Source organism: Bipolaris sorokiniana (genome assembly GCF_000338995.1).
Source record: "Bipolaris sorokiniana ND90Pr unplaced genomic scaffold COCSAscaffold_1, whole genome shotgun sequence".
NCBI classification, from domain to species: domain Eukaryota; kingdom Fungi; phylum Ascomycota; class Dothideomycetes; order Pleosporales; family Pleosporaceae; genus Bipolaris; species Bipolaris sorokiniana.
The window spans coordinates 92,216-113,471 of record NW_006911895.1 but is presented as its reverse complement, the minus strand read 5'-3'; the positions used below and the strand labels follow the sequence as shown (position 1 = coordinate 113,471).

Here is a 21,256-nt window from a genome sequence, read left to right as displayed (position 1 = left end):
GTCTGAGGCGTGGTGCTGTGGCACTAACATGCGCCGCTGAACAACGACGGAGTAGGTCCCGGAACTAGTACCTATGTATGACATGCACCATTTCAACTCCTTTTCGCGCAACCAAGGCTTCGTGTTGTTTCCAGCTAGATGATGTGCGGGGCTAGTCGTACGCGTGTGCGCTTAGTACTGGATATTGCCTTGTTGTGTCATAGCCTCTTTGTGGAAATTGGGGTTGGTATTTAGAATACAAAATTCCGCGAAGAAGAACATACATACAATACGAGACACTAGGATGGTATTTTCGTCGGAATACTCCGGACATATAGTGATAAAGAAAATAACAGACTTAATAAACGACCCGATGCTTCCAGAGCGGCGCCTTCCGCACACTGTCAACATCCCACTCTACCTTGCCCTTCTCATTCATGATAGCGCCTTCATCCGTGACTCGAGTTCCAAATGTGCCAAGGTTCTCCTGTAGCTCAGCAACCTCGTGCTTGCTGACGCCGGGACGATCCCTGGGGAGCCATATGACGTCTTGGCGTTCAGCTAAGGCTGGATGCAGGTAGGCCTCAAGGACTTCGTTTTCCGTGTATGGTGGGACAGGGCGGCAAAATCGAGTTGCGAGAGATGCAGAGATGTCGCTAGCAGATAGCGTATGTGGAGAGAATATTCTCTTTAGCAACGATCGCTGTAGTGGGGCGTCGGCAGGAGGTGCAATACCAGCAGCTTCAGAGCCCTTAATAGCTCGCTGCTCGTTATTGTAGCGGGAAACAAGAGCTTGATCAGAACGAATCCCATCTTTCTTATACCCAGGGGACATGCGGTTGGTGGCAGACAAATGTCCGGCCTCGGCATTGCTCTGCTGCCCGGAATGCTCAAAGTCTTCGAGCAGGTTCAGCTGCTTGATCTTTCGCTTCATGAAGACGTGGAAGATAACCGTTGCAACGATTAGGACCATTTGAAGTACTGTCGGCCCAACAGAGGTAATGCTACCACCAATGCCAATACCAAAAAGACCCAGCAGACAGAGTTCTCCAAGGTACACTCCGACCATAAGCTGTTCCAAAGCGCGCGCATAGAAACCTCCCTTGGTGTCGATGTGGGTGTCGTGGACGTACATCATGTTGTAGCGGAATGCAACGTAAATCATTCCGATACCGACAGCTGCAAAGCCCAGGACGAGCGGCGCAATCGTGGCGTAGCAGATGGCAATGACACCCAAGTTTGTCCATTTCGGGTACTCTGCACCCCAGGATGGTTCACTCAATGCCACATAACGATTGTACTTCTTCCTCGGTGTTTTGGCAAATTTGCTTAGAACAAAGACACCCACCAAGCCCCCGATATTGAAGAGGTATTTCGACGATATGGCCAGACCGAAGAGGATGAAATATGAGATGTAAAAGTTGGAGGCCTTTGGTAAGTTCTTGGATAGCAGACTGACGGCACTTGTGGGGTCCGAGACGATCTGACTGGCCACTGCCGCGGCAGCTGAAGTGAATGTTGTAATGAGAAAAACTTGGATAACCTGAAAGGCAAAGTACCATTTCTGTGTTTGTTGCTCGACCTGGGAGATTGTGACTGCACCGGCTAACTTGGCGACGACTATCAAAACGTTAGTTGGGAGAGGTGTAGGGAGATCGGTCTTGATAGCATACCGCGACAGATGACAGGGACTAAAGCCATGAGAATAGCGAGGGCAACGACCGGCAAGAGTCCAGTCACGACACCGAGGATGACTTCGGGAATCTTGTTGATAAATGACAAAAACGGCACATTCTCTGTAAGATAGTTGATGTTGCTGATGGAACCAACTACAGCAACGGGGATAGACCAGAAGAGAATCATAGCTGAAATGAAGATCGTGGCGATGAGGTGGCGCAGAGATCTGCTTTTGGAGCCCATGTTGAGATTCTTCCAGATGACTTCCTCCGGCAGAACACCCATCTGTCTAGAGCTAAACTTGGTGGGCCTGCGATGTTGGTTTGCGTTGAAGGCGGTCTCAGCCGCAAGTATAGTGTCAAATTCGATGAATACCGCGCTGTCGAGCTTTTCCTTCCCAGCAAGATGGGAGCGTTGTGCTGTCTGGATCTTAGGGAGTAGCTCTTTGATCTGGTTGCGAAAGTAGTCAATTGAGTCCACCTTTTTACCAATCAAAAGCTTGGTCTTGTGTGTTGGGCGCAGTGCCTCATCGTGTGTTTCTTTCTCAATGCCCTTCTTTTGTTGCTGTTTGGTAACCTTTTGCATAAACTTTGTTTCGCCGGCTTCAAGTTTGATGACTGCCTTGTCGAGGTCTGAGACATCATCATCTAGGTCGATTACATTAGGAACGAGCCAGATTTGGGAGACTCTGGGGAACATGGTATGAAGTTCTTCGAGAGACAGAGACTCTTGCGGGACATCGGTAAAGAGGACTGTACGCTGAGAGATGCGACTCGCATTCCATGTGGTCAAGCAGTAGGCTTTTCGGAGTTTGACCAGGTACAACATTTCTCTGCCAATGAGGAATAAAACCCAGCCGAAGAAGACCCAAGCAATCAATGCGTGGGCAAAGTAGTGTACTTCATTTTCGACATTGGAGAAGCTGAGAATGTCCAGACCAGATTCGCCGCCTCCACCAGTGGCGTTGACTGGGAAGAGAACAGGCCAAGTAATAATGGCACCTACAAAGGCCATCAGGGTGAGTACCTTTAGGAAACGCAGGTAGAGATATGCATCGAGAGAATGGTGATTGAGGACGTATTCGTCACTCAAGTTGGTGAATTTCTTGACCCAGCCTAGGAAACCCTGGCCTGCCGGGGGTGTTTTCTCACTGAATAGGATTGTCAGCAAGCACTGCCTTTAGCTAAATCTGAAAACCATACTCTTCTAGAAGTGCATCATGATATGTTCGTGGAGCATAGAGCCGCCTCTGCTTGTTACGCAATACCAAGAATAGGGCAACCAGAGCGACAGCAATGATAAAACTGGGCACGAGAGTTGAGACAAGAGCGGATAATGAGGATCCACCACCGCGATGGCTACCTTGCTGCTCAGACATGGCGACTGTGGGGAAGAGGAAGAGGCCGCAATGCGGGGACAGGGGCTATAGTGTTCGTACTTGCGAGGTCAAGCAGCGTCATATGTAGTTGGCGCATATGCGGCGACGTTGAGCAATGGGAATTGCATCATAGGACCCATATTTTGTAAGGGTTTCCATAAAGGATCCAATATCATAATGCATGATCCGCCACGGCGCTTTTGACTAGTGGCTTTGCGGTGATCCAAGCCTCATACAACATGTGAAGCAGAAAACGAGGGATGAGCACGGAGTGTCGGGCGACGAGAATGAGAGGTGGTATAGGATAGGCCAGATGATTCGGTTACGTCGATCCAAGGCGGCAGTGCGGCACTTAGTAAAGCATGTGGATACGAGGCACATGGTGATGATGCGGGAGCTAATTTGGCGCGTCCATGTCGTCATTCACATGTCTGCCATGAATACGGTTACTTTTGCCAATAACAGTATGAACCGTGACCCTTTTCCTCAAGCATTTAGTTTATATATAGTTGATATTTGCTCGAAAAGACATGGTGCGATCACAAAGCAGAGTTTGATTGATTCAGATGGAAAAATAATCAAGCAACAAAGCGTGCTTGTACAATCATGACATAATACAGCCCAATACTATACACTACATAGCCGTGCCATATCACGAACTGACCAATCATTAACCTAACTCATAAGTAGTCTCGTCACAGCGCCAACGTTCAATGTCCTCAGATCGCTGTAATGCTGCCCCGTGCCCAAGAAGACGACCGGAATGCCGGTTGCATGCACCATTGACACAAGCGTGCCCACCATATCTCCTACGGTATCGCACTTTGAAATGACAAAGCCATCGAGGTTTCGTCCTGGGCCAAAAGAGGCATTGAAGTTCCGGGCCTGAGCGACGGAATCTGTGCCAACGAGGGCTTCGCCAACCATGAGGATTTTGTCAGGGTTGGCTAGCTTGCCAAACTTCTCGAGCGACGACATGAGTCGCTGATCATTGTGGCGCCGACCTGCCGTATCAATGAGGACCACGTTGAAGTTGTTCTTGGTAGCAAAAGTTACGGCATCGGCAGCGATGTTAGCGGCATCCTTGCCGTAACCCTTTTCAAACAGATCGACGTGCCCACCTTCTCTTTGGGACAGCTCCTTCAATCGATCGACGTGTACCCGTAGTTGCTCCACTGCGCCAGAACGGAAGGTATCCGCTGCTGCGATGAGCACACGATGATGGTTTTGCAGCAGGAAAAAGGCTATCTTGGACAGGTTGGTCGACTTTCCAACTCCGTTGACGCCAACAATGGATAGTACGTAGGGGCGGGTGGTGGTAGAATTTGTGTGCTGAATCTCGCGAAGCAGGTCAAGGGAAGAAGTCGGGGTAAGTATCTTGGTAAGGGCTTTCTCCATTGACGACTTGATCGTTGTCTCGATGGCTGTCATGGTCGCGTCAGTAAAGGGACCAAGCAAAAAAAGGGTGTGAAAATGACTGACTAGTAAAGCTGGGTGTTTTGATGCCCACGAGATCACGCTCCACACTTTCGCACAGCCGTACTGCAGCTTCGCGCGCAACGTTCTTGCGCAACAAATGCTCTTCCATGCCCTTGAGAGGCTTGGCGAGATCTTCCTTGGTCAGTGTCTTGCCGCCCACCACATTCCTAAACAGGCCGCCGATTGCGCCTAGACTTGACCCAACCAGGCCACCAGCTGCAGCCGGTGTGTCCTTATCTCTCTTTGCATTCTGAGCTGCGATGATGGCATCCATCTCGTCGTCGAGGTCCTTGAGCACAAACTCGCCCTTGTTGGTCTTGCGACCCCACGTCTCCTGCTTGATCTCCTCCAGTGTTTCGTTTCCTGATGCGTTACCCTGTACATCTGACTGCGAGTAATCGAGGATAGAGTCGTCCTCTTCCTCTGCGCCAAACTCACCCCACACCCTGCCCTTTTTTGCGGAACCCTTCCCCTTTTTCTTTGCCGACGCCTCGTCACCCGACGACACAGGCGCAGAACTGAAAGCCGAGGCTTTCTTCTTGTCCCTCCGAGACATTTTGCCTCCAATCGGCCTCGCTTTTCCTGTGAGCAACTGGCTCTGTGCTGGAGTGGTAGGCCTCGAGGTGTCCGGGGTGGGCACTGGCGTTGAATCGGCGCTGGTATCGTACAAGGGTCGTTGGGGTTTTTGTAGGCCCGCCGGCTTGATCGCGGTATCATCGGCACTGTCGTTGTCTGTGCTTGACTCTGGGGTGGTGAGCTTGATGCTGGGGGCGCCCGAATCGCTTGCGCCTTCCAACTCGTGCATCTGGCGATCAAAGTAGGAGCCAAACTTGTCGCAGTTGACCACACTGCTGTCCGACTGGAGCTTGTCGCCGTAGAGGCCGATGAAGAGGGCGCGCACATTGTCGAGGAGTTTGTCTATCCATGTGAGGTGGACGAGGCTCTGGTATACGGCCTATGCGGGGTGTTAGCACATAGACATGTTCAAGAGGCAACTGCGGCGCATTTTTCGTGCCCTCGCCTCTGCCATTCTTATGGTGCAGAACATACGACAAAGATAAGGCCAACATCCTTTGCGGCAGTCCACTTGAGGGTATAGCCATCCTTTTTGTACGCCGGCTTGGACCCGGCATCGTCGGCCTGGGGTTGGATGCGCTCTTCGATGAAGACGTCCCGGATCAGACTGTTGATGACATTTGTGCCGACGGGGACATAGGTGCGGGACCACAACACAACTCCTGAGGTGGTGAGTATCTCAAACGTGTCGAGCATTATGGGCGAGGGTGGCGCATGAGGTGCTGGCTAGCATGCGAGAGGGGTGCGTGGTGGTTGTGGTAATGTTGGTGCGATGACGAAGGGCCGTGCGGGCCGCCTCTTGCCAGATGGTCGGAACTCGGACAGGCAGCGGAAAGCTCAAAGGCACAAATTCCACATAGACACCACACCCTCAATTCACGCCCCTTACCTCGCCCAGTCACTCGCTGTTCCTCTTCCTGTCCCTTCATCTCGCCCCCCCATCTCCACGACGACTGCCGGCCCCGGTATCGCGCGCAGCCATGCAGCGTCCCAATTACAGCAATCCGCCGCCCGCGCATTCACCACCCCGTACGTCTCTCCCCAAATATTTACATATACCCACTTCGGGCGCGCCTCCGCTAACACGCCACAGTACACCACCCAATTCCACAGCATGTCTCGACAGTCCCCCAGCTGCGCTCACCCCCTCCCCCGCCCTCGCAACCACAGAGCGGATATGGATACGGGCAGCAGGGCGGGGGGATGCCTCCCCAGCAGGGAGGCTACAACATGCACCCCTCGTTTGGCGGCTTCATAAATGACCCCACAGCCCAGCTCGGCTTCCAGATGGGAAAGAGCGCTGTGGATGCGGGGCAGCAATACGTTGAGCAGAATGTACGTGACGTTATGCGCAAAGCGACCGCACAGGCGACGCGCTCACTTCCTATGCCATGCGCGCATCACGATGGCTGGGCCAAGACTAACTCGCTGCAATAGATTGGACGCTTCGTTTCTGTCTCCGCCCTCAGGCACTACTTCAATGTCACAAACTCGTACGTCCTCACCAAACTGCGCATCATCCTCTTCCCATGGTGGCATCGCCCCTGGTCCCGCCAGCAACGCCATACCTCGGATCCCGCTGCCTCCTCGACCGCTCTGCTCTATCAACCGCCTCGCGAAGATGTCAACTCGCCTGACATGTACATTCCCATAATGGCCCTCGTCACCTACATCCTCCTCTCGACGTTGCTGGCTGGACTGAGGGGCGCCTTCCACCCAGAGCTGCTGGGTTACACGGCCACTGTCGCAATCTCTGTTACCCTTCTGGAGATTCTCATTATACGCACTGGCACCTTTCTGCTCGCCATTAGCAGTTCCTCGCAACTCCTCGATCTGGTCGCATACAGTGGCTACAAGTTTGTCCATGTTATTGTCTCGCTGCTTCTGACGCATTTTGCCTCGTGGCTTGGCTTTGGCGGAACAATGGTCAACTGGATCATCTTCCTCTACTGCTTCAGTGCAAATGCCTTTTTCCTCCTTCGCAGCCTGCGATATGTCCTGCTTCCCGATCAGACTGGCCAAGGGAACTTTGGAGGCCCTGCCCCCGGCGGATACCCAGCCAAGAATCAAAAGAACAGGCGGACCCAGTTTCTGTTCGTCTACAGTTACATTGTTCAGTTTGGCTTCATGATGTGGTTGACCAGGGTATAAGCCATGGGCTGATTCCGCACCACAAGCTTGGGTCCCACGTCTATTCATGTTACTTTGTGAGCGTTACGTACAAGAGGCTTCATTTTCTTAGCGAGCCAGTGTCTTGTCCAAGGCCAGCATGGATCAAGGCCATCTTCTTAGCATAGGAAATGAGAAGAACCAAAAGAAACAGTATCGAATGAAAAGTCGTTTTCTGTTCCGTCTATAATCATTAGTCCTTCCACGCGGAAAGAAGCGCGTTAAAATCATGTGTTTCCCTTGACTCCATAATTATCCATGTAACTCCTAGACACGAAACATTCCCACGAGCCATTTCATGACTTTCCAGAAATCACTATCCCATGACTGGCACAACCCGACCCATGGCCCCCATCTGATCCATGCTCTGTTCCAGCTCCTTTGCAAAGTCAAACACCACGTCGCCAAACTGCTCAATCTGGTCCTGTGCCTTGGGCGCCCCGATCAACACAATGCCCCGTGGCACCACCACGTCCTTGACCTCGAAGCATCCAAACGTTACCACCTTGGCCAGTCCAGGGCAGGACCGGAAGATCCCCGCTACAACCTCCGTGTCCACTACAGGGCAAAACGACACGTTGATCTCGCGGAGATGAGGGTACTGCTGTACCCCATCAAACACTTCTGCAAACGTAGCATGCGAAATGTGCCGGCACGATGAGACATCGAGATACTCCAACCGAGAGCCAGAGTGCGACATGAGTGCACGGAAACCCTCACTTCCAAGTCCAACAGGCGAGTCCAGAGGTCCATCCGGGTTGCTGTTGTCCATGTCACGTGTCGAGTTGACGTCGATGTAGCGCAGCGGCGGGTTGTCCCACTCGGAGAAGAGTTGTACGTACCCAGCATCAGTGCACTCGTGGTTCTCTGTGAAACGGAATTTGCTGAGATTCCGGCACTGCTTATGGATGCTTTTCAGCACATCATCAGTCGGCTCGCTTGTGTTGTCAACAAAATGTTCTAGGCACAGTGTCTGCAGGTTCGCGCCAACAGAGTTGATCAGGTCCACTAGCTTCTTGCGCTCAATAGTGTCGTAGAACCGGAGAGTGAGGTGCTTGAGGTGCTTTAGTCCAGCAATTGCCTTGATGCTGTCTGGACCAATCTTCTTGCATCGCTCCAACTTCAGCCGCTCGAGTTTCGGACAAAAGGTAATCAGCGCTTCCACGACCTGGTCATCAAAGGCTGCATCCAGCCACTCCACCTTGAATGCTTTGAGGTCGTGGCCGCGCGCAATAAACAACTCAATCCACTTGTCGTTTGAAACCAGGTTGGCTCCCAGCAGCTGGATCTCTTCCAATGCCTTGGCCTTTTCGATCATGTAGTCGATGTTGCTGTCCTTCAGCTGACAGCAGTTACGAAGTGACAGGCGCTTGACAGTCGGACACACTGCAAATATCTGATCGTAATCTTCCGTCTCGAGATATGCAGCCTCGTGAATAGCGACCTTTTCCATGTCGGGCTGCAGGAAGAGTTTCATCGTCGTGGGGTTCATCGCCCGCTTCTTCGAAAAGATCTCGCTGATGCGATTCATAATCGACTCCGGCATCTCGCCCAGCTCTTCAATATCTTCCGAGTGCTTTGCCAACTTTTCAATGCAGAGTTGCTGCAATGTCTTTGGCCCGCGCACAGTCAACCCATCAAGGCGGTTACTCTCAATCTTTCTTCGACCCTTGCGCACAACGGGCTTGTTAGCCTTCTTCTCTGCTTTAGCGTCCTTAGCCATTTCCTTGCCACATGGCGTGCATAGAAGGCTGCCTTCTGGACCAGCTTTACTGTACGGTGTGACGGTGAACCGCTTATTGCAGATCTCGCAATTCTCTAGCTGACCAGGCAGAGGTTTGGCCTTCTTGTACATGTCCATAACATCCTCAAAATCTGAGTCATCATCTGGGCCCTTCTTCTTCTTCTTGGCCGTCTTTTTGGCCGCTTTTCCCTTCTTGATCTTCGCTATAGCTTCATCTTGATCACGTTTCCGTTTGCGAGTACGTTCAGCTGCCATTGCAGATGACTCTGCTTGTAGATCTTCTTCAGGCTCTTCGTCCTCAGCACCCGCATTTGCAGATCCTTCCTCATTGTTCCCGGCTTGCGCTGTATCCTGCTCGGCTTGCCGAACACGTTGCTGGTACGAATCGCGAATCTCTTGTGCGGAAATGTTGTTTGCCTATTGTAACGTAATTAGCACAAGTTTTGATGAAGCCATATTGCAGAAATGCGTGCATAAGGTCAACATACCGCCAGAAAGTCTGTCAGCGCTGAGTGTGGCCCACGGATACCCGCTCCTCTTGGTCGCCGTCCGCTCCTGTCGCCACTCATCAGTATTGTACGCTGAGTTCATGTGGCGCAAGTTAATGGCTTACATTTTGTCAATTTATAGCAGCGCAAAGGAAGTGGATTGTACAAGATACGACTTATTGCTTGAGGAGGGAGGCAGTTGGTGTTGAAGTGAGTCGGAGGCCGACAAGCGGGGGTGAGACAGTGAGTGGTGAAGGCGCGTCCGGGGTCCACAGGGCAGTCGCGCAATCACGTGGTGGCAATTACTTGCTGCATCGAGCAAAGTCTACCCCTGACAATTGATTTTCTTTGCCAGTCCGCCCACACACTGTTTTGTTGAGTGGCGGATTATGACTTGATGGATATCTTGGACTAGTGGAAGTATGAGATTCATTTCAGCAAGAATGAAGTTCGCAAAAGAATCCTTAAATAGTACACTGATTTCTCGAGCATTCGCATCCATATAACTTCATTGCACAGAATTGTGTTCACAATTGCCCGCGATCCAGTGATGTCATCCGTTCAATACCCTTAACCTCTCGGCATCAGATGTGATGATGAAAGTCTAGATGATAGTATCGTCATCACTATCGTCGTCGTCATCTTCATCGGAATCGTCGGAATCACCCCATGCGTCTACAACGGGACCAATCTCGCGGGCAGCATCTCCCATAGGCCTCTACAGCATATTTAGTTGAACAGTTGACATTACGACCGTTTGGAATTAGCTGCACTTACTACAAGAGGACCTCGAGGTGCAGCAGCGGTCATGGCCCCATCTTTAGGATAAAGCTCGGAAGTACTGGATCGCTCAGCCACACTTGAGGGGAACGAGTGAGACGAGCTTGCCGCAGAGGCATACGAACGACTATTCGCATTGATAGTCGAAGTCGAGCTGGTAGTAGGAGCCTTGCTGGACTGGGTGTGCCACGACTTGGTGCGAACTTCGCTCAAGCCATCATTGCCAGTCCTTTCACGGCCAACGGGATAAGCATACTCATAATCAATCAAGTTCTCATCGGCGGATCCGTTCAGAGACATGGCCCGCTGGAAATCGGCTGAAAATTTGATGCCGCCATCCTTGGCTGTGAGACGACTGGACTGGTGGTTCTCATTGACAGTCTTCCAGTCATCATCGCCCTGGTAAAGTCAGTGTCCACCCACTCGAAAATGTCATGATTCTGAGGATGATAAGATCAAACCCAATACATACATAGGACGAAGATGTATCGGAAGTAGCCGCCGAGAAGTACTCGGGATACTGGCCATTGGAGTGATCCGGAGTGATAAAGGCCTTATCAGGATCTTCGTATTTGTCCTCGTCAAAAGCCTCATTGGCAAGCTGACCCTCAACGCACGCGAAGCACTTTGCCGTATCAGGATTGCGGCGTTGAGACTTTGCAAAATCCTCGAGACCCTTTGTCTTTCCACACATTGTGCATTCAACCTCAACTACTTGCTGGCCTGTACAAGTGTGACAGTTGATGGGCTTGTAGATCTGGCTCGAGGTCTTGATTTGCCAACGGGCATCGGTAAGCTGCTTTGAGGAGAACTTTGCTTGGGGGAGGTTCTTTTGGCAGCGACCGCACTTGATTTTGGCGGGGAGAGCAATGCCCTTGAGACTGCGAGGGTCAGCCAGGCAGTGACGGTGCGCTCCTAGTCACTCATACCTTTCAATTTCATCTTGCCTGTAAGGAACTCGATTGCGGCGGCTTTTCATGATGGGCAGTGGGAAGATCAAGCTTTGGGCTCGTGAAGCTCAAATTGTCCAGCTGCGACAAGTTGTGTTGTGCCGAAGTTATAGTCACTGCGGTAGTGTGGTTGTTTTTGTCTTATGGCTGTTGACGGTGAAAGTGAGTGTGCGGCGTGGAAGCGGAAGAAGGTCAGTGCCTGCGGGTGTTTGCTGTCTGCTCAGGTAAAGGTAACAAACAGCAGGAGCGGCCGTAGCGTAGTGCAGGTACCTCGCTTGACACACAAAACATTCAAGAAATTAGATATATCTGTAGAATTTTGAGACGCGTCGATCGGCGAAGGAGAAAAGCAAAGGCGATATCGTGCTGAAAGGGTCTTGTGAAAGTTATAGGACATTTGGTAAGAGTAGGTATTGAATCAGGCGCAGGACATAACTACGGAATCAGATCAAACAGTGCAGTAAAGGCGCAGCATCATCTGAAGGATCCGTACGACCTGCAGCAACGCTTGCTCCTCACTTCGCCAAATTTCAATAATGACTTGAGCTAACCATCGACCATGTCGCCATAGCAAGAGACACATATATGACACGTTGATTGACACGCAAAAACGAACAAATGACAATTCACTCATGGAACGCCGAGTCGTTACTGATGTTGAATATACTGACACTGTTGCTTCAACAGTTTCTTGGATTCGAGTGGCCTTCTGTCTGCGAATCTGCTTGAGAAACGTTCTGTTAAGCGGCACTTTCTGCGATTGGCTTCCTGTTCCTTTACTGCATGTAGATCTCTGAAAGAAGCTACAAACCCATCTAGCCTCTAGGCGCAGCGGCAGTAGCCTCCACGGATGCTTGTGCAACCACCACCATCAGGACAATTGTCGCTTACGTATTGGTCGCAATCTGACTGACTATAGCACTGATGAGGCAGTCAGCACCCACTTTCCACCCTCAGGGTCGTTCACTTACAATATTGATAGCCGATGCACTAGTCACCATTGTGGCCAGCACGGCAAACAGGTATTTGAAGTGCATGATGAATATAAATTTTATTATGAGATACGTCTATGCAATCGAACAAGTTGAGACTGTAGATCTGGGTGATACTTATGCTCTACAAAGCAAAAAGACCGAAGGCAAAGGGTGACAAAGGTGCATTTTATGTTTTACCGGCACAAAGCGGGTGAGGTTACGTATGCATGTAAGTAAGCAGGCGATGTTCTGGATCAGACTTCTCAGTTTCTTACTGGAACAGCGGCACACTATAACATCGGCACTGGGGCTCAAACTCTCTGTCCCAGATTAGCGCTTACATGCTCGTTGGTTGGCCAGAGTCCAAGGCAATATCATGGATGCAACCAGAATCTAAACCTAGTCGTTGGGGGCCGCAACCATCATAGCTTTATTGCCAATACAGCGCTGGTGGCTTCGGAAGCACGGAAGATAGTGTTCCGTGTCATGTTTGGGTACCCAGGTGCTTCCTTCAACGTCTCACGCATACTGCTCTATCATTATTATCTTGCTCGTTGATGGAGTCTTCGCCACTTATATGGGCCCGTCAATAGTGTCTTGTCATAGACATTACCTGCCTAATTCTAAGCCTGCAATCTGGGAGGAACACGACGATTTGATGAAGCAACTTCAATAGGTGTTTAGCATGTTACATTGAATATCATTCTGGAATCGCTCTGTGTAATCTTAATCCTGTATCTTTTCCGTAGAGAGTGATGTGAATGGTCTCTGGCATAAGACACATCAACCACCTGCCAGGGGTGAGAGCCAGGTCCTGTCTGAAAGAGTGCTTGCTTGATATCATCGTTTTGCTAAACCTAGCTCAGCACTGCTACACGAATAAAATATCATCTCTTTACCCCCCATTTTACACGCCCTATAGAGGTGTCGAAACTTTGAAAATTAAGGTTAGGTATAAATCAGCGATACAAATGAACCTCTTTATACATGGTACTATGTTTAAAGTAGTGTAGACGTAGAGTTTGTATCTCGCGGTTATATATAGGAGTGATCAGTTGGCCATGTCAACAGACATGTTTTTAGGTCTGCTCCTTGCACGGATTGTGTTATACTGGGCGATCTTGCTGTTTTTTCGTTGTGGATACTAGAGTAGAAATATGTAGTCTACATGAGCAAACGCAAATCCATCCGTGATTATCCATCTGTGGCTCGCATGTCGGCGTTACATATCCAGACAAGTTTGTGGCTAATATGAGGCTGGTGGGGAACGCAAAAAGACAGGGATCCCAGGCATGACGCCACAGCCGAGGAGCCAAAATTATTCTCGATAAGCCAGACGATAACAAAATTATCGCCCGTCCGGCGCTCGCCCCCACCAACCCCAGCGCTGCAAGTTCCGACACTCGTCGATATTCACATTCACAGTGGCGTCGATACCTTTTCGCTTCAAGGCAGGTGGCAGCGCAAACATGGCCCCAATGGAGTCGCATCACCACCGCAGCACCACCAAGAAGGACAAGAAGGGCTTCAAGTCCCGTCATGCCACAAAGGGTGCGCTCAAGGAGCAGAGCAAGGGTAAGTGCTGAGCAACTTGCTTCATAGCGCACTTCTCTCTCTAATACGGCTCTACAGGCAAGGTGAACTCCCTCTCCTTCGAGTTCGGCAGCCGCAAGACACCCCACCAGCAAATCATGAACAAATTCGACCGCCGCAACCGCGCCAAGCAGATGCGCATCAACAAGGACCATGAGCACGCAAAGTCGACCAACGTCTTCGCCGGCAAAGACGGCGCCCCCCGAATCGCCGCCGTCGTCCCCCTCTGTTCCGATACTTCTGCCGCCGCCGCCGTGCACAGCCTCAATTCCAGCCTCGATATTGACGATGACGTGCCCGAGGTTGGCTGGACCAGGACAAACGTCGATCGCTTCAAACAAAAGGTGCAATACCTGGTTGTCAAGAGGGATTTGTTGGCTGCTCTCGACGCTTGCCGGATCGCCGACTTTGTTATCTTTGTCCTGTCAGCGCATGAAGAGGTGGATGCAGAAGGCGAGTTGATACTGAAGTCGGTGGAATGCCAGGGTATCTCCAACACCTTTACCGTAGTCCAGGGATTGGACAAGGTCGAGCCTGCCAAACAAAGACCTTCTGTCATCTCATCGCTCAAGTCATACATTACCCACTGGCTGCCGTCAACCGACCGTGTGTACTCTCTCGACAACCGACAAGAGGGGGCGAACCTTGTCCGATCACTATGCACAACTACTACAAAAGGTGTTCGGTGGAGAGACCAGAGGAGCTACATGTTCATCGAGGATATCACTTGGCCTGGAGGAAAGTCGGCCATCAGCGAGGATGGCACTGGCGAGGTCGTCGTAACTGGTGTGGTTCGGGGACTTGGACTCAAGGCAGATCGGCTGGTCCAGGTTGGAGATTGGGGTGAATTTCAAATTGAAAAGATCGTTGCTGCCCCGCTGGAGTCGCGAAAGAAGACTAAAGATGAAGAAATGGCTGTCGATTCTACTGATGATACCTTGGAGCGACCGACTGAATACCAAGACGATTTGGCAGAACTCGCCCCTGAAGAAACACTCATGGACGATGTAACCAACTACGCTACATCTGTCGCCCCTTCTGAGCGAAAAGGTGTCTTGCTTGACGACCACCATTACTTCTCAGATGAAGAAGAAGAGACTGCCCCTAAGCAGAAGAGGCGATTGCCAAGGGGTACTAGTAACTACCAGGCTGCCTGGTACCTAGATGACATGTCTGATTCGGGCTCCGACCTTGAGGATTTTGACATGGATGACGGACAAGATAACCAGAATCAGCCCGCTCATCCAGCGGACGGTGTGGAGGGCATGGATCTCGATGGAAAAGCAATGACCGAGGGTGCGCCATCAGAATATCCACAATCTGAGATGTTCATGGATCCATCACCAGAAGACGAGGCGGCACAGATTGAGGAGTACCGCAAGTCGAGGAAAACTGAAGCGGATGAAGATCTGGAGTTTCCCGATGAGATTGAGTTACACCCGAATGTCAATGCACGTGAGCGTCTTATCCGTTACCGAGGATTGAAGAGCCTCAAGACCAGTGTATGGGACACGGAAGAAGATCGACCATACGAACCTGAGGAGTGGCAACGGCTGCTCGAGATTTCCGACTACAAGCGTACCGCCACCAAATTCATGCGCGAAGCATGGGCTGGGGGTGTCAAGGCTGGTACTCGAGTAAGCGTACACATTCGAGGAGTTCCCTTGCAGTTCCAAGAGAGCGGGCCGCGGTCAATGGCCATGTTCTCGCTACTCAGGCATGAGCATAAGCGAACAGCGTGCAACTACAGCATTCTACTCAGCTCCGAGCACGAGTCTCCGATAAAGTCAAAGACAGAGTTAATTGTACAATGTGGTGCAAGGAGGATTGTGATTAACCCTGTAAGTCGAAGCAGTTGCCCGATACGCCCAAGAGGACATGACTTCAACTAACACCTCTCACAGCTTTTCTCAAACGCAGGCAACACGCCTAACAACGTACACAAATTTGCCCGTTACCTGCACCCAGGACAATCAGCAATTGCGACTTTTATTGGCCCCCTCACATGGGGCAACGTCCCGCTTCTCTACTTCACTCGCACGACACCTACACCCGATCACCCCTCTCCTCTCCGCCTAATCGCAACAGGAACATCTCTTCCTCCCTCGACAAACCGCATCGTAGCCAAGCGCATCATCTTGACTGGTCACCCCTACAAGATCAACAAGCGTGTCGTCACCGTACGCTACATGTTCTTCAACGACACAGATGTCAAATGGTTCAAGAGCCTGCCGCTGTGGACTAAGCGCGGACGAAGTGGTTTCATCAAAGAGAGCTTGGGTACGCATGGTTACTTCAAGGCCACATTTGACGGCAAGATCAGTCCAATGGATGCCGTGGCTGTCAGTCTGTACAAGAGGGTTTGGCCGAGAAGCGCGAGGGCTTGGAGGGGTGAGATGGAGCAGTAAAGAAATATAGCTACCGCTTTCTTGTTGTAAATGAGCTGAAGGAAGCATGAGGTTTATGATATCAATGGGCATTTTAGATAACTAGGTCAAAAATGGACATGGCGTTCTTTTTTTTTGGAAGTAAACGTCTTGCTACGTTCATACTATGCCATTTACGTCATTGCTGCAATCAGTCAATGTCTGATAGTATTCAAAAGGTATCTTAACTACAGAGAAAAGAAAAGAGACGCGGAGACGCCATGCAAATGCGATAAGAAAATGCTTTTTTCGGGGGCCTTCTCCTCACCACCTACTTCCTCGCAAATCGCTCGAGCGCAGGACCGTACTCCTTCTTCATCTTCTCCTTGCGCTCAATCTGCCTCTTTTGCATATTCTTGAGCGCCTCGCGTGCGCGTTCCTTTTCTGCATCAATAACATTTCTGTTGCCATTCTTCCTCAGATATCTCCTCAGCGCCGAGTTCCTTCCCTTGCCCCTCTTCTTCAGCAGATCCACCTTGTCTGGTTCGCGCTCACCCCGCTGCGCGCGGTACTCCTTTTGCCGCTCCTCGTGCGACGTCAGATCAAGGTTACCCACAAAGTTGGGGTCGAGCGCAATCATCTCAGGTTGGAGCTTCTCGAGGAGGGCATGGACTTCGGTTTCGCGGCGTTGCTTGGAGGTTTCATAGGGGTTGGTACCCGGTTCGAGGGAATCGGGGTTGGGTTCTCCGGATCCGGGAACAATAATGGAGGAGAAGCCACGGTCGTGCGATATGCCGAGTACATCTTCGAAAGGACAGAAGCGGACGCGGCCAACATCGAGGCCCTGGCCGCCCCATCCCATATAGGGCATCTTGGGTTGTGACTGATCTTCGGGGCTGCGTTGGAAAATGTCGTCTTTATAGATAGAGACTTGGGTTCCGTAGCCTACAGCCGTAAGGTTGCGATCGGAAATGGAGAGAGTGGTGCCTGGGACACGCAGGTGGTGCTGGTGCATTTCTTTAAACATGCGAATGTCCCACACGGACATGCGCCGGTCTTGAGAAGTGCTGACCATGTAGGTGCCTGATCTGTCCATGGCAATGCTTCGTACAGGCCCACGGTGTGGGAGGAGCTTGACGAGGGGAGTGGCGCTATTCGGCGACCATAGTGTGACAAGACCCTTTTGGTGGCCAACGTTGAGGATTGCGTTTTGTGGATTTTGCGCGAACGCTGTGGCAGGGCCAAGTTTGGTGTAGAGCTGTGGCAGCGATTGACCGGTCGAAACGTCTGTGTATCTTATGATGCCTGCTGTTGATACTGAGGCCAGGAGGAAGTGGTACGGAAGGTATTCGAGATGCGTCGCCTCCGAATGGTTCTTGAGCTGGTGCATTTCTACACCATCGCCTGAGTAGATGTACACGCATTTTTTCTGTGCAACGGCAAAGTTTTTCTGGTTGCTTGTATGCAGCCATCGCGCATCACGCACCGTCTCGTTGAGTTGTAGTTCGCAGCCCAGCTTTCCGGCTCTCCAGTCAAACGTCGCGACATGGCCTTTCCGGCCCGCAATCAACAAATCGCGCCCATTGCGACTGTACTCGCACACGTCGTACGGCCCAAGGTCATCTAGCCGCAACTCGAACCCTTTCTTTGCCGTCTCTAGGCCAACCTCCCGCTTGACCTCGTCTTGCCGAACGCGATATGTTCTTTCCAACTCGTTCTCCGGCTCCAGCAGTCCAGCATTGTTCTCAAGCAGGACTTCGACAGTCTTTGCTTCTATCGCCGCCTGTTTGTTCTTCGACTCGAGCGACTTCACATTTGCCCGCAGCTTCTTATCTTTGACTGATTTCGGCCGTATCCGGTCGCCGCGGCCATATTGTTGTGTAGCTCTCTGAGTGAATTCTGCGACTGCGCGGGCGTCTTCGTCCATGAGTGCGCTGTTGTGCGACTTGCGCCCCGGTTGCGAAGTCCTGGCTTCAGGCTTACGTCCGGAAGCCATGGTTGCGGCGTTGCGGCGTTGCGGCGTTGCGGCGTTGCGGCGTATCTCTTAGAGTTTTAAAATAAATCTCGCAACCGAGTTTGCCGGGTAGGAAAGCAAAAGAATCCGACAATTGGGTTGCGCGAAGAAGTCGGTTCGTCCATGTTGAGCAGTCCTAGAATTATTTCTGCCACATGTCACCGCCTTGAAATCTTGGCTCCACTAACTGTATCTCGTCACGTGCCATAAAACGGATCATGCAAGTAACGTTCTTTTCGCCTCCCCAATGATTACCGTATTTTTCAATACCCTAAATAGGCTCTATTGGGTCATTTCAAATGAGATGCTACAACTTGGGGGATGAGAACATGCTAAACACGAAACACTGTTGCGTAACGTGAGAACAAATGAACCCTAGACTTCGAATCTTGCATACACACGAGATTCAAAAGTAGCAGAAGGGTATAGCTGAACGGGTTCCTAATCAAAAGCCCATGGAAAACATGTGCCCGCAAGAGGCTACTAAGCGCTTATCCGCTGACTCTGATGGCCACACGAATTAGCTACTTGAATGCAATTACCACCATTATTACATTTGTAGGTACGAAAATAGTCTAGCTAAGTGCCGGAATTGCGAACATATGTCTCTGGTATTCTGCATGTATTCGAAATTTCATCCTAACAGCTCGTGTGTGAAGTGTTGACTTCGTACTTCACCCTATATACACAGCAGTTTTGCGTAATGCTTGCAGGTGTACTATAACACGAACACGTTGTTTTTTATACTTATTGTAGGTTAGGAAGTTAAATTCGGGCAGGGTCTAAATATTGTACAAAGAGTGGGAACGTACAAAGGTGACACCGATGAATGTTCAGGCACTGACGAGAAACTTTGACTTTACGATTCAGTGAAGTTTCTTGTAGGTAAGGGATATTAGAAATAACAGGTTACAAGATGCTATGTGAGAGGAGATCCTTATGCAAATTTACACACACGTTCTACTAGTCTTGGCGCAGAACAGAGTGCAAAAGTCTGGCTTACGCTGTTCGGTGATATTCCGAAGATGATGTGTCGAACAACAGGACAAAAATGATGGCAGTTGAGGGGACGTTCCTAGATTTAGGTTTTTTTTGTTGAGTCTGGATCATTAAAACCTCGCCTCATCTGTGAGTAGGGGGCGGGTGTCACCTTGTGGTTACTGACAGGGATAAAATTATATGTTCAATAACTTTTATTACACTTTCACATTGTGAGTTTTAGATAAGATAAACCGTTGCTAGTGATTAACACACATTACAAATACAAAGCTACCACTACAACATGGTACATTCACCATTTTTAGCAAGCAAGATCGACTGGGAATCCACTCTAACCATTCTCGCATATCCTTGCGCAATCATATACTGTTGTTAGACTTGTGAAACATTAAGGTGCTCTGGTTTAACTGTAGGGTTGAAGAAAGGATGGGGGCAGTGAAACAATAACCCAAGGATATAAACATGAAGCCAAGTGGGCTCGACAAATAAGAATATATACAACAATGCATGAACATGGATAAAATAACTTCGAAATTGATACGATTAGTAAGAATTTCTTGTAAATAGACCGCACCTATATAAGCAGCGCTGGCGTGATGTGATAGAACCAAAATCATAAGTGGCCAAGTTTCCAATCGAATGGCCAATGTAACCTGGTAGTCGCGCCGCTGATCACAATCTAGATAGATCTCAGATCTTTGAATGCTAATATGGCGAACGGCCGCAACATCGGACATTTCCTGCACATTTGAAAATGATGCATACGCATCTTGTGCACGATCAGGCCCAATCGTCAGGCTCACCTGCCCGATGAACTTTTCTTTCAATTCCTCTTCGGTAAGTGGATTCTGGATACTGCCCTTGGCATGTTCGATGTGCCTTTGTAGTGTTGTACCGTCCTTGAAGGTCAAAGTGACGTATGCCTCGGACCGGGATACGCCTTCATCTTCAGTCGCATTGACCTTGTTGCGTACAATTATTACGGCCAGGTCTTTGACAACACTATCGGTGAATTGACTAGGTGTCGCTTTTCCATAAACCAGACCCAGCGCGGCAGCGTGGTAGATGCTGAACTTGCCCTCGAGTCCAATTTGTGGCTCTTTCTTTCCGGTCAGAATGAGAACTTCGTGGTTGACGCGCAATTGTACGGTATCGATGTCTTCGATTGAAAGACTCTGTAATATTGCCTCATTTCGGAGGTAGATGGCAGCATCAATGGTCGGATGCATGACGATTCCACAAGGGTAAGGTTTAAAGGTGTTCTTTTCGATTTCTCATATCTTTCCCAGCTGATCGAAATACAGCGTTGCATTTTCCCGCGTGCTAATAACATGAAGCCACCCATGTTTGGCTTCGAGGGCTTCGAGAGAAGACGTGTAGCCATTCTTTGCGAGCAGCGCAGCTAGAATACCGCCTTGTGCGGCGCGGCCAACATGGAGAGATTTGGTGTCCGAGCCGAAATACACTTGCATTCCCACCACTTGGGTAGCAGCAATTCCGATAGTGTGTTGCATATGCGTAGTGCTCAATCCGAGAAGTTTGCCTACGCTGATGGCTGCGCCAATGGACCCTGTTGTGGAAGTAATGTGCCATCCCATATCGTAGTGCTCTGGTGAGACAGACAATCCAACTTGCATTCCGCTTCTACACCTGCCACAAATGCAGTTATAAACTCATGGCCCATGATAGGCCCATGCGCTTCGGCGACTGCTAAGAGAGCGCTTGCAACGGGCCCGGCAGGATGGATGATAGTCTCGAGATGCGTGTCATCGTAATCATCAACATGGCTGGCAATGCCATTTATCAGAGCTGCAGTTTGAGCATCCCCCAAAACCCGTGAGGTGGAATCATTGGCACCCAGAATCGAAGACGTTGGTGCCCCTGAGAATGCAGAGAGCGTGGTGTTGAGTGCAATCTGCGGTGCAGCTTGGAAAGGAAAGCCGCCGATTGCGCATCCAGCCCAGTTGAAGAAGGATTTGTTAGCAGCTACAAGCACACTGCTGGCGAGGCTGCTATATGTTAGATTGGTAGCCCAGGATGCAAGTTGTAGTGTAGCCATGACGGATATTAGGGTAACGAGACAATGCCAC

General features: G+C 50.4%; 7 protein-coding genes across 7 annotated transcripts; 2 read left to right on the top strand and 5 right to left on the bottom strand.

Annotated features, from left to right (window-relative positions):
- Nucleotides 1–337: 337 nt before the first annotated feature.
- COCSADRAFT_77360 (uncharacterized protein) lies at nt 338–5,785 on the bottom strand (the record flags this gene model as incomplete). Its single annotated transcript, XM_007696261.1, has 5 exons — nt 338–1,599; nt 1,653–2,829; nt 3,836–4,458; nt 4,517–5,468; nt 5,564–5,785. 5 exons carry the CDS (start codon nt 5,783–5,785, stop codon nt 338–340), a joined length of 4,236 nt encoding a protein of 1,411 aa, XP_007694451.1.
- A 284-nt stretch (nt 5,786–6,069) lies between these two features.
- On the top strand, nt 6,070–7,240 carry COCSADRAFT_78413 (uncharacterized protein; the record flags this gene model as incomplete). The annotated part of the gene is made up of 3 exons (XM_007696260.1): nt 6,070–6,118; nt 6,183–6,424; nt 6,527–7,240. The coding sequence occupies 3 exons, from the start codon at nt 6,070–6,072 to the stop codon at nt 7,238–7,240; spliced, it is 1,005 nt and encodes a 334-aa protein (XP_007694450.1).
- Nucleotides 7,241–7,431: 191 nt separating this feature from the next.
- COCSADRAFT_204930 (uncharacterized protein) lies at nt 7,432–9,704 on the bottom strand. Its single transcript, XM_007696259.1, has 3 exons — nt 9,616–9,704; nt 9,491–9,557; nt 7,432–9,419 (listed from the first exon to the last, which is right to left on the bottom strand). Coding segments are annotated over exons 1-3 (1,914 nt in total). The 5' UTR covers nt 9,618–9,704; the 3' UTR covers nt 7,432–7,574.
- Nucleotides 9,705–9,910: 206 nt separating this feature from the next.
- COCSADRAFT_340683 (uncharacterized protein) lies at nt 9,911–11,249 on the bottom strand (the record flags this gene model as incomplete). Its single annotated transcript, XM_007696258.1, has 3 exons — nt 9,911–10,669; nt 10,743–11,151; nt 11,194–11,249. The coding sequence occupies 3 exons, from the start codon at nt 11,247–11,249 to the stop codon at nt 10,238–10,240; spliced, it is 897 nt and encodes a 298-aa protein (XP_007694448.1). The 3' UTR covers nt 9,911–10,237.
- Nucleotides 11,250–13,663: 2,414 nt separating this feature from the next.
- Nucleotides 13,664–16,195, top strand: COCSADRAFT_21266 (uncharacterized protein; the record flags this gene model as incomplete). The annotated part of the gene is made up of 3 exons (XM_007695858.1): nt 13,664–13,769; nt 13,827–15,628; nt 15,692–16,195. The coding sequence occupies 3 exons, from the start codon at nt 13,664–13,666 to the stop codon at nt 16,193–16,195; spliced, it is 2,412 nt and encodes an 803-aa protein (XP_007694048.1).
- A 114-nt stretch (nt 16,196–16,309) lies between these two features.
- Nucleotides 16,310–18,264, bottom strand: COCSADRAFT_204886 (uncharacterized protein). The gene has a single exon (XM_007696257.1). It carries the CDS (start codon nt 18,147–18,149, stop codon nt 16,485–16,487), a length of 1,665 nt encoding a protein of 554 aa, XP_007694447.1. The 5' UTR covers nt 18,150–18,264; the 3' UTR covers nt 16,310–16,484.
- Nucleotides 18,265–19,525: 1,261 nt separating this feature from the next.
- Nucleotides 19,526–21,225, bottom strand: COCSADRAFT_165999 (uncharacterized protein; the record flags this gene model as incomplete). Its single annotated transcript, XM_007696256.1, has 4 exons — nt 19,526–19,834; nt 19,886–20,428; nt 20,498–20,796; nt 20,817–21,225. 4 exons carry the CDS (start codon nt 21,223–21,225, stop codon nt 19,526–19,528), a joined length of 1,560 nt encoding a protein of 519 aa, XP_007694446.1.
- Between the last annotated feature and the right edge of the window lie 31 nt (nt 21,226–21,256).

Bases quoted from the DNA above. Each gene is read 5' to 3' on its own strand.
- COCSADRAFT_204930 (XM_007696259.1), bottom strand. The intron at 9,420-9,490 runs GTATGTTGACCT...ACGTTACAATAG, and splicing joins CGCTGACAGACTTTCTGGCG to GCAAACAACATTTCCGCACA.
- COCSADRAFT_204886 (XM_007696257.1), bottom strand. From the start codon at position 18,149: ATGGCTTCCGGACGTAAGCCTGAAGCCAGGACTTCGCAACCGGGGCGC.